The sequence below is a fragment of the Sus scrofa genome, chromosome 16, assembly GCF_054392235.1.
Source record: "Sus scrofa isolate SSC_HxYL_T2T_F1_AM1 chromosome 16, Sscrofa_HxYL_maternal_Yorkshire_Landrace_v2.0, whole genome shotgun sequence".
Lineage (NCBI taxonomy): Eukaryota > Metazoa > Chordata > Mammalia > Artiodactyla > Suidae > Sus > Sus scrofa.
This window is the reverse complement of record NC_139398.1, coordinates 65,752,311-65,764,508: the sequence shown is the minus strand read 5'-3', so window position 1 is coordinate 65,764,508 and position 12,198 is coordinate 65,752,311. Positions and strand designations below refer to the sequence as shown.

Genomic DNA, 12,198 nt, shown 5'->3' with positions numbered 1-12,198 from the left:
TCTTTATGTGAAATTCTCTCTGTTAAAATAACTGTTGAGGCCGTGTCTGCTGCTGCACTGGGGCTGAATCTGTGCCTACTCTCCACCTCCCTCCCACCCCCACAACCAGGGCCACGGAGGGAATTCCCTCCGGGACGAATGTGTCCGTTCTCTCTCCATGATGCGTTCAGGGATGGGACATTTGTCATCGTGGTGGACAGCTACTTCTTTCGTTGCACAGCAAAGCCAAAGGTGTCGCCCTCAAACTGCTTTCAGCTTGAACCCTGATGAGATGCTATATACGCTTCCACACATTTCAGAGTCAACTGTCCAAAGGTCTTGGATCCAAGACGGCTGTATGACCATCCACACGTCACTTTCCCTCTCTGGGCTTGATTCCTCATCTGTAGCATGAGTAACATCATAGCACTTGCCCCGTAGTGCTAATAATAAGGATTAGATATGTGGAAAGTAAGTAGTGAGAAGGCCCTGGATGACTCCCGCTGCCATCATTAGCACGGTGAGGACGGCCTTTGAACCCTCTGAAGGACAGTGTGTTTGTCCTTTCTTAGCCTTGCGCTCAGAGAGGTCAGTGCAGTTTTCTGGGCCCAGACGCCATCTGGAGCCCCATCTGCCCCCCCTCCTTCCTCCTGGAACTGGCCTGTGAAGATCCCCATTAACAGTCTCAGGCAGTGGAGTTCCCGTCGTGGCTCAGTGGTTAACGAATCCGACTAGGAACCGTGAGGTTGCGGGTTCGATCCCCAGCCTTGCTCAGTGGGTTAAGGATCCGGCGTTGCCATGAGCTGTGGTGTGGGTTGCAGATGCGACTCGGATCCCGTGTTGCTGTGGCTCTGGCGTAGGCTGGTGGCTACAGCTCCTATTGGACCCCTAGCCTGGGAGCCTCCATATGCCGCGGGAGCGGCTCAAGAAAAAATGCAAAAAGACAAAAAAAAAAAAAAAAAACAGTTTCAGGCAGAGAGATAACTGTCTTCCCAAGTTCCTTGGGCTAATGTACATTGGTCAGCAAGGCTGACTAATTATAAGCCTGCCAACGGTTTAATTTCCCTGGTGCCACCCGAATACTATGTGGCCCCTCCTGTTCCTGATTTGCAGAGTAGCCTGTTTCTTGAGCAAAGAATGATTCTCTTCTGTCCTCCCCTGTCATGAATTTAATCCCAGCATGACCTGCCGTCCTTCGCTGGGAATGTTCTTGGCATACTAAACGCCCTGCCCCTATTCCGGGGGACTTTGCCCTGTGATGTTTTGGATGCTGGTGACCCTCTCTGGGCCTGAGTCATTCCTCCAAGACTGAGGGTCCAGATACTGGATGCCTTGCTGTGTTCGGAGGAGGATCTGAAATGCTTCGTGTTTGAGTTACTGCTAAGGGAGATGCAAACTTGGAGTCTGGCTGCAGGATTTCGAGGGATCGTAGTGTGAGGAGTCATTTTCGAGGACAGAGGCAGGAGTGGTGACACCACCACCCACAGTGGCAGCAGTAGGAGCAGCAGTGATGATCTTTGCCCCTGACAAAGGGGTTTACTGGGCAGACGCTAAATTAAGCACATAGATTTCATTTAAGTTGCTCCCCTCCAAAGCCTAGGCGGTAAGAATTATCCTTCCCATTTTACAGAAGACAAAAACGAGGCCCATCATCTTGCTCAGCAATTACTAGGCCTTTGGCCTTTGGCCTTTGCTCTTGCTGTTCCTCAGCCCTCACACTTATTGTGCCAGGGAGCGGCATGGCTGGTTTGGAGTCTCTGCTAAAACATCATTTTAAAAGAGAGGTGGCTTCCTCGATGACCCTGTAAAACTAAGGAGGTCCTGTCGCTCCCTGTCCACTGAGCTCTCTTTTTCTTCAAAGCACCATCCTGTATATACACCCATTGGCTGACGGTGTCTGTGCTTCCACCATATGAGAGCGAACCTGATAAGCCCAGACCTTTGTCTTTTTTGTCCATCGCTTTATACTCAGTGCCCAGAGCAGAAGCCCTGGCCATAGTGTTTTCAACACATGTGTGTAGAATGAACAAGCGAGCGATTAAATGCCTGGTGCAAAGATCCACGGGCTTAACTATGACCCATTGTGCTTGGAGGAGATGCGAGGTATTTGTTTATAAGATGGGCCAGATCCTTCAAACGGCAGGTGTGTTCCAATGTTGGAATTCCAGATTCCTGAGCTGGAGCCAAATGCGAATCCCCACCCCACCCCACCCCTGCCATCTCTGTCATCCCCAAATGGTGCTCACAGCCTTCCAGGAGGTCCTCCTCCAGCAGGATTCCTGGCCAGGGTTCAAGGCTGAAGACCAAGTTCAAGGTCAGCTAATGTTACTAAAGTCACAACCCTTGTTTTCTTTGGCTTCTCAGTTTTCAGAGTCCTTCCCTTGCGTGGGATGGAAGAGAAGCCGCTGGGCATAGCTGAGAGTTGCCTGTCCTATAAAGCGAATTCTCCACTGAGAGGGTGGTACTTTCCTTGGCACACTGATCAGGTGGGTACCATGTGCTCCTTTCATCTTTCTCTCATCTTTCTCCTCCGCCTCAGTGCCCAGGTAGTGCTGCCCTTGGCCAGCTCCTTGGCTTCCAGGTGCTGTTCCATCCCCTCGTTCTTACCCCTCTCCCCGTGCCTTCCCGCCCCGCGTTCCCGTCCCACTAAGATTCTGCAAAGTGAGCGACGCTCATTGGAGGAATGATTCTGGACAAGAGCTTCATGTCTGATGCTCGATCCTGTCCGCTTCAAGAGTATGCACAACCTAAAAGTTGAGAGTTATGCTTTATTTCGTGCGCAATGAGGACTATAGCCTGGGAGGCAGCCTTTCGGAGAGCTCCGAAATACTGCTCCAAAGAGGTGGGGGGATGTCAGTATAAATGTGATTTGGGTGGAGGGGGAGGTACAGGCAACCAAGCACACAGTTTGCAGAAGGTTGCTGCTGCTCACAAGGAGCAGAGGTCACCACGAAGGATTGTCGTGCTTGTCTAGATACGAGGAGATGCAAGAACTGGGCTTATAAAATCTTCTCCTGGAAACATCTAGCTCCCGGAAGACCTGTTCTGCCAGTTTTTCCAGGGCACAGTGTCTCACTCCTGATCTCCATCCTGAGCTCCTCTCAGGGCGTGTGGAGGTTCGGCAGCTGCGGGGACTCATGGTTCCGTCCTCATAGAGGCAGAGGGCAAGTGCCTGTCTCCAGGCCATAGTTGGCTCCACCATTAGGTCCAGGAGGGCGCTGACCGTGCCTGTCTAGTTTGCCTGGCTCTGCGTTTTCTACACCCTGGGTGCTCAGCGCTTCCTGCACCCGTCTGCTCAGCCCTTTTCTATAGACCGTGAGCTCAGTAAATGCTGGATACCTGAGCAGGTGAACAAAAGACTAAGTGCCATGAACACTCCCAGATACATGTGCATTTTAACTGGGACCTTCAGTACTTTAAGACAAGGGTGAATAACGTGGCACTTTCAAGCCCAAAGACATCAAACACAAGGGAGTATTTTCTGCCAGGGCTCCTTTCTGTTGCATGTGTTATGACTCGTGCTGGGCGGGCGAGTCAGGGAGGGCAGGCTACTCTGGGACTTGGAGACAGGCTAGGCTCTCTGCTGGTGGGCTGACCCTGGGGCCTGTTCTCGGAGCTGGAATTTGTTGATCACCCTCAGGAGTTGAGGTTCATTTCAAGGTTCACTTCACATGACTCGTGGAAAATAGGGAAGAAAAGAAACTAGAGGTCTTGCTTATTTTTTCTTTTTTTTTGTCTTTTGTCTTTTTAGGGCCACACCCATGGCATATGGAGGTTTCCAGGCTAGGGGGTGGAATTAGAGCTGTAGCTGCCAGCCTACACCACAGCCACAGCAACTCAGGATCTGAGCCGCATCTGTGACCTACACCACGGCTCATGCAAACACCAGATCCTTAACCCCTCTCAGGGAGGCCAAGAATCGAACCCACATCCTCATGGATGCTAGTCGGGTTCTAACCACTGAGCCACCATGGGAACTCCCTTATCTGGTGTTTTATCAATGGGTGGTCTCCCCCCTCTAGCTCTTAGGCCGTCTAGTCCTCTCAAACATCCCAGAGCAGCAGGTGTAGACAAGCTGATGGGGAGGAAAAGGAAGAGATTCCCAGGGCTCAGCTTAGTTCCGCTCAAGGTGGAGGGCACGTCTCTTGTGCACAAGGAACCACACTGGTGGGTGATGCCCATGGTGATGGCTCATGGGGAACCTTTTAAGTCACCAAGGAAAAGAAAGTGGGGGTGTCATGAGAGGTTCATGCCCCGTGTAGAGTGTGGGATGAGATGTCCCCTGACATCCCGTTCAACCCACCCAGTCTGTGGGACTGGACGGCAGCCAGACCTTTTTTTAAGCAGTAGTTGGCATTCGTATTTGCGTGCCACCTTGCAGTCTTACTTCTAAGAGTACTGTACCGCAGTCCAGTTGTGTGAGTGTCGGTCATGCCTTGGGGGCAGCTCGGAGGAATACTTTCTTCGGCAGGAAAGTCCTACTTACACTCCTCCGCTACCCTGACGAGACAGCGCAGACTCTTACCTGCTCTGCAGGGGTGGGAGCTGGAGTAGAGCAGCGACTCTGAGTGGGTGCCTGGGGAGGGGGGACACCAGGAGCCGGGAGGTGGTAGAGGCATTGGCTTTCTATGTCACGGCGGCGGCAGACAGGCCAGCTCCCCGGGGGCTCCCCACTCAGCCCGACTTCCCCGTGATGCGAACCAGGCGACTCAGAGGCAGCCTGCAAACTTTCCACTGAGTGCAGAGCGGAGGTCTCCTGCTCTGGAGGCGGTTCTCCCAGGTCCTGATCAAGGCGCAGCACGGGAGCATTGATCTGTGAGATTAACCAGGAACGAAAGAGCAAAGAGGCAAAGAGCGGGAGAGCCAGCGGAGCCGGCAGGCTGCGGAGCGGAGCGTTTTTTGCGTAGCAGTCCCCTCCCTTCTGACTGGAGTATTAATTGCCACATTACCACTGCCATGTAAGAAAGACAGTCGGCAAAGCCTGGGAGAGCTCCAGCTCCTCCCTGCTGCTCCGCTCAGCCTTCCCTCTCCTCCTCGATCCCCTCCGAGCGCCCTGTGCCCTGGCAGTGCCGGCCCAGCCCTGGCATCCTGTGGTCTCCCGTGGCGAGGACTTGGGTGGACAGCGGGAGGGGGTGGAGGGAGGGAGGGAGGGAGCAAGGGAGCCGACATCCGACATCGTGCCCTGCAGGCTCTCTGGATGCAGAAGCCGGACTCACTGCAGAGGCAGCTGTGCTGTTCCTGGAGCTTCTGGGGTGCGTCCACCTCTCAGGGTTCGCCCAGGCCGGCTCCAAGTGCCAGGGGCATCCGAGGTGGGTACCTGCCCTTCTGGGTGCCGACAGCAGAGCCTGCCTTCCCTCTGTCACCATGAGCGGCTGCTCCAAAAGATGCAAGCTGGGCTTCGTGAAATTTGCCCAAACCATCTTTAAGCTCATCACTGGGACCCTCAGCAAAGGTAGGGAGCCTGGCCCTGCCCCTCGTTTTCTGCCTTGGCGTGGCCTGGCTGGTCAGAGTGTGTGGTAAGTGTGGCCGTTCCGGTGCGCCTGGGTCTCAGAGGAGGCTGGAGGGGAAATCAGTGGCTGGGTGTCGGGGTGGCTGACAACCTGGGTCGTGCCTCTGAGCAGACGGGCACCAGGCCAGGGAGCTCAGCCGGCTCTAATTGCCTGGAACTTTGGAAATGGGTTTGGTGGTGTGTGGCTGATTGGTTACAGGCGGGCAGAGGGACAGAACCCTTCCCAGAGTACTGGAAGCGGCTTAGCGTGACTAGAGTTTCAAGAAGTTATCCGCGGAGTGCTGTGTCTTGTTGATAAAAGAGAGATTTGATGCGGTGGGCTATAAGTCTGCAGAACAGGAACGCTGGAGGGGGCCAGCAGGAGGTGGCTGCAGGGCTGGAATCCACTGTGCACTGGTGGATACTGGATCCGGGATCCCAATCAGCTCTGGATCTGGTGTGCCAAGAGCTTTCTCTCGTGGGGTTCCAGGGTTCTGCGGTTCTGGGCTCCGTTCATCATGTCTTTGCTTTCTTGGATCCCTGTCCTTCTGCGTCTCCTGCTCATGCCTGTGTCTGTTGTCTCTACTTTTCCAAGAACTGGGGTGGCAGGGCGTTTGCAGGTCTCACTTCCCCGGGGCGGCCCAGAAAGGGAGGCTGCGGACCAGAGCTAGGACTGCGCGTGCGCAGTTCAGCACCAGGATGCCGAGGGGAGGCTGACTTCTCAGGGGTGTCTCTGGGGCCCCATGTTACACTCTGTACCAGGGAGCCTGAGGCACTCAGAGACACCCTGGCAAACTTTCTGGAGATAATATTTAAAGCGAGAGCAGCAGTGTGATGTGGTTGCACTGGCTGAAAAAATGTCTTTAAATATTCATGCCCTTCGTTCGGGAGGAAGGAGTCTTTGGGGGAGATGCACTGGAAGCAGCAGGCAGGGTATTATTTGGGGAGGGAGGGAGGCCCGTAAACCCCTGATTAGGATTTTAAAAGATGGCAATGAAAGGAGATAAAGACTGCGCATGGTCACCTCCAAGGGCCTGGTTCAGGTCCCCTGCTGCTCAGCAGGTCCAGCCTGGGTGCAAATGGGAGGAGGAATGGGGAAATTTTGCTTATCTCCTTTCTCTGGCCCTTTCGTCATTCCTGTTCTGTGCCCACTGCTCTTCTGAAAAGGGGCACTGCTCGCCCCACCTCCCACCCCAGGAAGCCCAGGTGCGCCGAATGTCCAATGCTGAGGGTCAGGCTGCCTGCCGGGCAGAATTCTAGGGGCTCTAAGTGGGATGGACTCAGGTGAGGCAGAGAGAGTGGAGGGCTGTGAGGGCTGTGCAGAGTTCCCCATTCAATCCTCCGAGACAAATTCAGGCTTTTCTCCTCACATCAAGTGTCCTGGAATCTCAAGGGCTGATGGGTGAGGGGCAGTCTCTGCTCCCCGGAAATGCTGTGGAACATGCTTTGGTCTGGACTTAGGCAACCAAGTTCTCAGCTCCAGCTTTGCTTCCTGTGCAAGCCACAGCCTCCCTGAGCCTCAGTATCCTCATCTGTAAAATGAGTCTGTTACCTCCACCCTTGCTCCCTCCAGCTCTGTTGCCAAGGATCCAGGGAAGCTGAGTGTGTTGCAATGACCCAACTGAAGGAGCGGCCAGGGACTGAGATGCGTGTGGGTCTGGACAGGGTGACCCAGGCCATCCCCTGTGCCTGCCCAGGATCAAAGGCTCTTTAATTCAGTGACCGCAGGTGGGTCCGTAGACTCCAGGCAGCATCAGAGGGAGAGAGAGATCACAGAAGGACAAAATGCAGCAAGAGGGGGTGAACGTGAGCCAGTGAGTGAGTCAGGAAGAGAGAGTGTGTGCAAAGCAGGGTGTGTGTGTGTGTGTGTGTGTGTGAGAGAGAGAGAGAGAGATTGAAAGAGGATAGATAGCCACTTGAATAAATAAGCATGAAGATACTTTCGTCTGTGTATCTGCCTGCAGTCATTTGCTTAGCATTTATTTATTGAGCACCTGCTCTGTGCCACATTCATGGCCAGACACTGGACACCAGGATGGATAAGCCAAGCCCTCCATCTGGGAGCACGCATTGGCACAGACCAAAGACACAGACACCACGGGCACATCATGCTCAGTGCTGAGATGGAGGGAGGCTTGGGAGCCAAAGGGCACTGAGAGGAGAAGCCTGGGGCAGAAGAGGTTCCTCCAAAGGTGGCATCTCAACTGAGATGAGCAGGAGGGGCAGGGCGGGCTGGGCAGGGGAAGGAGGTTGGCGCTGGTTAGGTAGCAGTACTAGAGCACCAGCCTCTGCAGAGAAACCAGCCAGTGGGTCAGGACGGCCCCTCCCTCTGCTCAGAATCCCAGCAACTACGATCCATGTGACACAGAAATGGCTCCTCAGGGACCAGCACGGGGGAACGAGTGGCCGCCTGGACTTCCTCTGACCTACTTCAGTACTCAGTTTCCTCGAGCCACGGCAGGCGCCAGGGCAGGGCACAAGCTATTTCCACAGCTCTGGCTCTGTGTCAGGCACACTCTGGGAACCCAGGGGTCTGCCTGACCCAGGTGGTCGGTAAATATTTTTTGAAATAAATGACCAAGAGAGCAGGACCACACTTAGAGCAGGGGGATGAAGAAAGGTCTTTCTCATGTATAGACCAGCCCTAAGTGAATTTAGACTCGACCCTGCATGGACACATGCCATGTGCATAATGATTTCTGGTTTTCCTTGTGATTTCACTTATTTGTTACCCATCGCACTGAGTTCTAGATGTGCAATAATCCACCCTTTAGGAGAAAGACTTCTCTTAGCTCCTTTCAGGATTGAGGAATGTGAAGCGTCTCTACGGCCAGGTGCCTCCTGCTGGTCCTGGGGACAACTCATTGTTTCTTATTCTTATTCCTTATTCTTGGGAATAACTGGGGCCCACGACTGCCCCTCTGTGTCCCACCTGCTCCTGGCCTGGCCACCTCCCCCTGTCGCCAGCAGTCCCCTTACCCAGTGGTCTCAGCTGTCGGGTGGCTCACATTGCTCATGGGCGCCCTTTGCAGAGGTGAACTGACCAGGTCCTCCTGGTCACACATGTCCTTGGCTTTGAGCTTTGCCTTCATGGCTCTGATCCCAATCTGGGATCCGTCTTTCTTTTAGGGACACGTTTGCTAAAGGCCGTTTTCCCCACTTGACCTAAGCCCACATGTGTGTTTGCTCACCATTGTAGCCAGAGCTAATCACCCAGCACCCAGGCCAGAGTGGGTGCTTCACTAACAGAACTGAGTGAATGAAGCATTGCTGCACAGCACCCGACGTGCTTGAAGTGACTTGAGTTTCTAGGAAGCACCGTACACGCGCCTGTCCCAGAGGGGTTCTGTAAACACGCTCCCACCTCTGTCCAGCTGCGGGACCGGATTTGGTGGCCAGAGAGTGAGACTCTGGCCAGACAGACTATTCAGGACCTGAGCTTCTTAGTGTCTTGGGAAGGGCATTTAAACTGTCAGAAGAGGAGTTCCCATCGAGGCTCAGTGGCTAATGAATCCGACTAGGAACCATGAGGTTGCAGGTTTGATCCCTGGCCTTGCTCAGTGGGTTAAGGATCCGGCGTTGCCATGAGCTGTGGTGTGGGTCGTAGATGCAGCTTGGATCTGGCGTTGCTGTGGCTCTGGTGTAGGCTGGTGGCTACAGCTCCAATTAGACCCCTAGCCTGCGAACCTCCATATGCTGTGGGTGCAGCCCTAGAAAAGACAAAAAGAATAAAAGAATAAAAAAAATAAACTGTCATAAGAGGGGAGGCTGTGTAAGGTGTGTGTGTGTGTATTGTGGGGATGGGGGTGTTCTGGCAGCCCCCGCTCCTGCCCCTTCTGCTCCACTTTGATTTGTTTTACAAACTAGATTTCTCTGAAATGAAACGAACGAGTTTTCTTTGTGTGTATATGTAGGTGTAAAACGTGTAAACCAGTTATGTAGTGGAAAAGGCAGTTGGTTGCCAGGCTGGTTCACCTTTAGGTCTTCTGGACACTGACTAGGGAACCCGTGCTGGGTCCCTCACCTCTCTCTGGCCTCAGTTACCTAATCTATAAAATGGAATCATAAACACGCTCCTTAGGGCATTGAACGAGACCCTATAGAAAGCCTCCTGCATAGTAAGGACCGGGCAGCTTTCCCTGGCGATGCTGCAGTGGTTGGCTGGTGTTCTCAGGGCTGAGACGCCTCACTCACTGCTTGTTTCTTGAGCCGCTGACACACACTCTGAGAGCAGCTTCTGTCGTCTCCAGGACCTTTGCTGTCCCCGCTCTCCTGAACTCGCTCTCCATGGCCCCATCCAACATCACCACGGCTGACACCTGAGCCGATTCCCACACCTGATTCCCTGCCTAGGCCTTAGGTGTGTGACTCCCAGAGCCAGGCCCTCCCCTGCTCTAAAGTACCCACCAGAAGTGCAGCTCCTGACTTGGATGCTTAGTTGAACCAGGCTCTGGGAAACCTGCCTTCTCCTCCTGCGCAGCCAGCCAGCTCCCCAACCCCGGCTCAGAGACCCCTGGGGCTGAGGGCAGGAGCCAGAGCTTTGCGCCAGCTCCACTCCAGCTGGGGAGATTTAAACCCTTTCCTTCTGCATTTTGGGAACCCATCTGTCACCCCAGGCACAGATGGCAAAGCCAAAGCAAGAAGGAGGGATCCTATCCAGGAGAGCTTCAGTTGTCCCGGCCACCCGCATGGCTGCTGGGTCGGAAAGGGGGTGGTGCTGACCTTCAAGATTTATCTCAAGGGCACTGCCCTGAGCCCCAACTCTCCCTCCCGCCCAGACCCGGGGCGTTTCTCTCTGCGCAAGGCAGGACCTCAGCTTCAGACCCACTGGAGACAAACTGTTCCTCCCGCCTCCTTCCCACCGCCTTTCGAGAAGCCTCAAGACACTGACTTTGAACTTGGGGAGGGCTCTGCCCTCAGGCAGGCTGGGCTGGAGTCCCAGTCTTGTGGTTCACCAGCTGTGTGCGCTTGGGTGAGTTGCACGACCTCCCCAACCCAAGGCTCCTCACTGTTTGCTGGATATAAGAGCAGTATCAGCCACACAAGGTCATCTTAATAAGTCAACAGGGAGGCTACAGGGCATAAGCTGGCAACTAGCAGGGCGAGGGGCTACTTGCAGGGCACTTGCAGGGAGCTGAGAGTGAGGCTTCCTTCAACTGTGTGCCTTAGGCACCTCTCTTTTCTCCCCCGGCCCCAACCCCGAAAGTAGACATTACAAATCACCGTTTTAGCAGTTTCAAGGAAACTGACCTTTAGCCAAGACAGGCGACCCAGCTGGCAATGAGTGGCTGGGCTGGGATTAGAACCCAGGTCCAAGTGGGGCCAAGACCAAGTGCTAGCCTCTCCACAGAGCTGGAGAAGAGGCCCCTGTGAGCACCACTACCCACTTTGTCACCAGCAGAATGCCCCCAGCTTCCCGCTAATGCTGTAGGTGGGTTTATCAAGAACAGTTATACCTGCTCAATCGCTTCAGGGCAGCCACCGTCTTGCGAGGAGTTGGCACGAGTTCCATAACATGGCATGGCCTGGGTTCGGAATAAGCTTGAGGAGGAAAGGGAACACCCCCACAGGCCAAGGTCAGCAAGACGGCCCCATGGGTGCTCTCCTAGCATCATTATCACGTCTTAGATGGGTGCACTGGTGCCTGGGTACCTGCTGGCTGGTGAGTGAGCCCCGAACCCATATGAAGGACCCTCTCCGCTGTTCTCCCTTCTTAGGGGCTAGTGTGAGAAGCAGTCTTACCAGTGGAGAAATATACTAGTTTTAGGGCACCAGGCAGTCGGAAATTGAGATACTGACTTTTTATTGGAATTGTCTAGAAAAGCAATGGCCTTGACTCTGAGGACCTTGGAATCTGTGAGATGTGACAGTGCCCCATGCCTAAAGGAGGCCACTACCTGTCTCCTGAGAAGCTCAGCTGGTGTGCACCTCCCTTTGCCAGGGAACTTGGGGTCCCAGCTGCCCTGGGTCATGTTAGCACAGCCCCCTTCCTGGTTGCAACTGCGAACTTCCAGTGCTTATGCCTTGTCTTAGGCAGAAAGTTCAATCGTTCTGACCCATGCATGCTTCGCCAGCCCCAAGCTGGAGCCCTCCAGGATGGGCCGTGTGCTCACTTTGGCTCTCCCATGCCCTAAGTAGCCCTCACCCCAGCCTACAGGTCTCTTAGCCTTGTCCCTCTGTCTCTGTCCCATCACTCCCTGGTCCATTTCACTGGCCAGGTGCTCTCTGAGTCCCATAGTCCCCTAGCAGCAGGGAGAGAGGAAGGTGGGACCTCCTTTACCTGCCAAGCCTGTCCCTCTAGAAGAACTCTTTTCTAGATGACATCGATACCAGGCAGGAATAATTTGTTCAGGGCTGTTTATCCTGGCACTTCTGCACATTCGTCCTGTTAACTTAGGGACCACGGGGGAGCGGCTAGTTTGTTCCAAATTAAAAGTACTAGGAATGGGCCCCTCTGGCAGGCAGGAAGGCTGCAATACAAAGACACAGGGTGATGTGGCTCAAATCAGGTCTTAATAAGCCTTTGGGGGCCCAGAGGTCCCTGGCCATGCCAGTGTGACCCTCACCTTCCCCATGCTTCTTAGGGTTCCAGAATCTTCCCTGGACCACCTCTCTCACCAGACCCAAGTCCCTGAGAGGTGTTGATTCCTGAGAGTGGAGATGGGAGAGCCATGGAAGGCAGGACGATTCAGGGAAAGTAAGGGCACCGCTCTGGAGCCAGACGGTCCCGG

The 12,198-nt window shown here is 54.3% G+C and overlaps 1 protein-coding gene across 3 annotated transcripts in view; it reads left to right on the top strand.

Annotated features, from left to right (window-relative positions):
• The window catches only part of KCNIP1 (potassium voltage-gated channel interacting protein 1), a 422,695-nt gene that overhangs the window by 39,106 nt on the left and 371,391 nt on the right, over positions 1 to 12,198 (top strand). For all 3 annotated transcript variants that reach the window (XM_021076583.2, XM_021076586.2, XM_021076584.2), the window contains 2 exons: positions 2,344 to 2,465; positions 5,168 to 5,431. In XM_021076583.2, coding sequence (XP_020932242.1) covers positions 5,344 to 5,431 — 88 coding nt within the window. In that variant the 5' untranslated portion in view covers positions 2,344 to 2,465; positions 5,168 to 5,343. The remainder of the gene's footprint in view (positions 1 to 2,343; positions 2,466 to 5,167; positions 5,432 to 12,198) is intronic.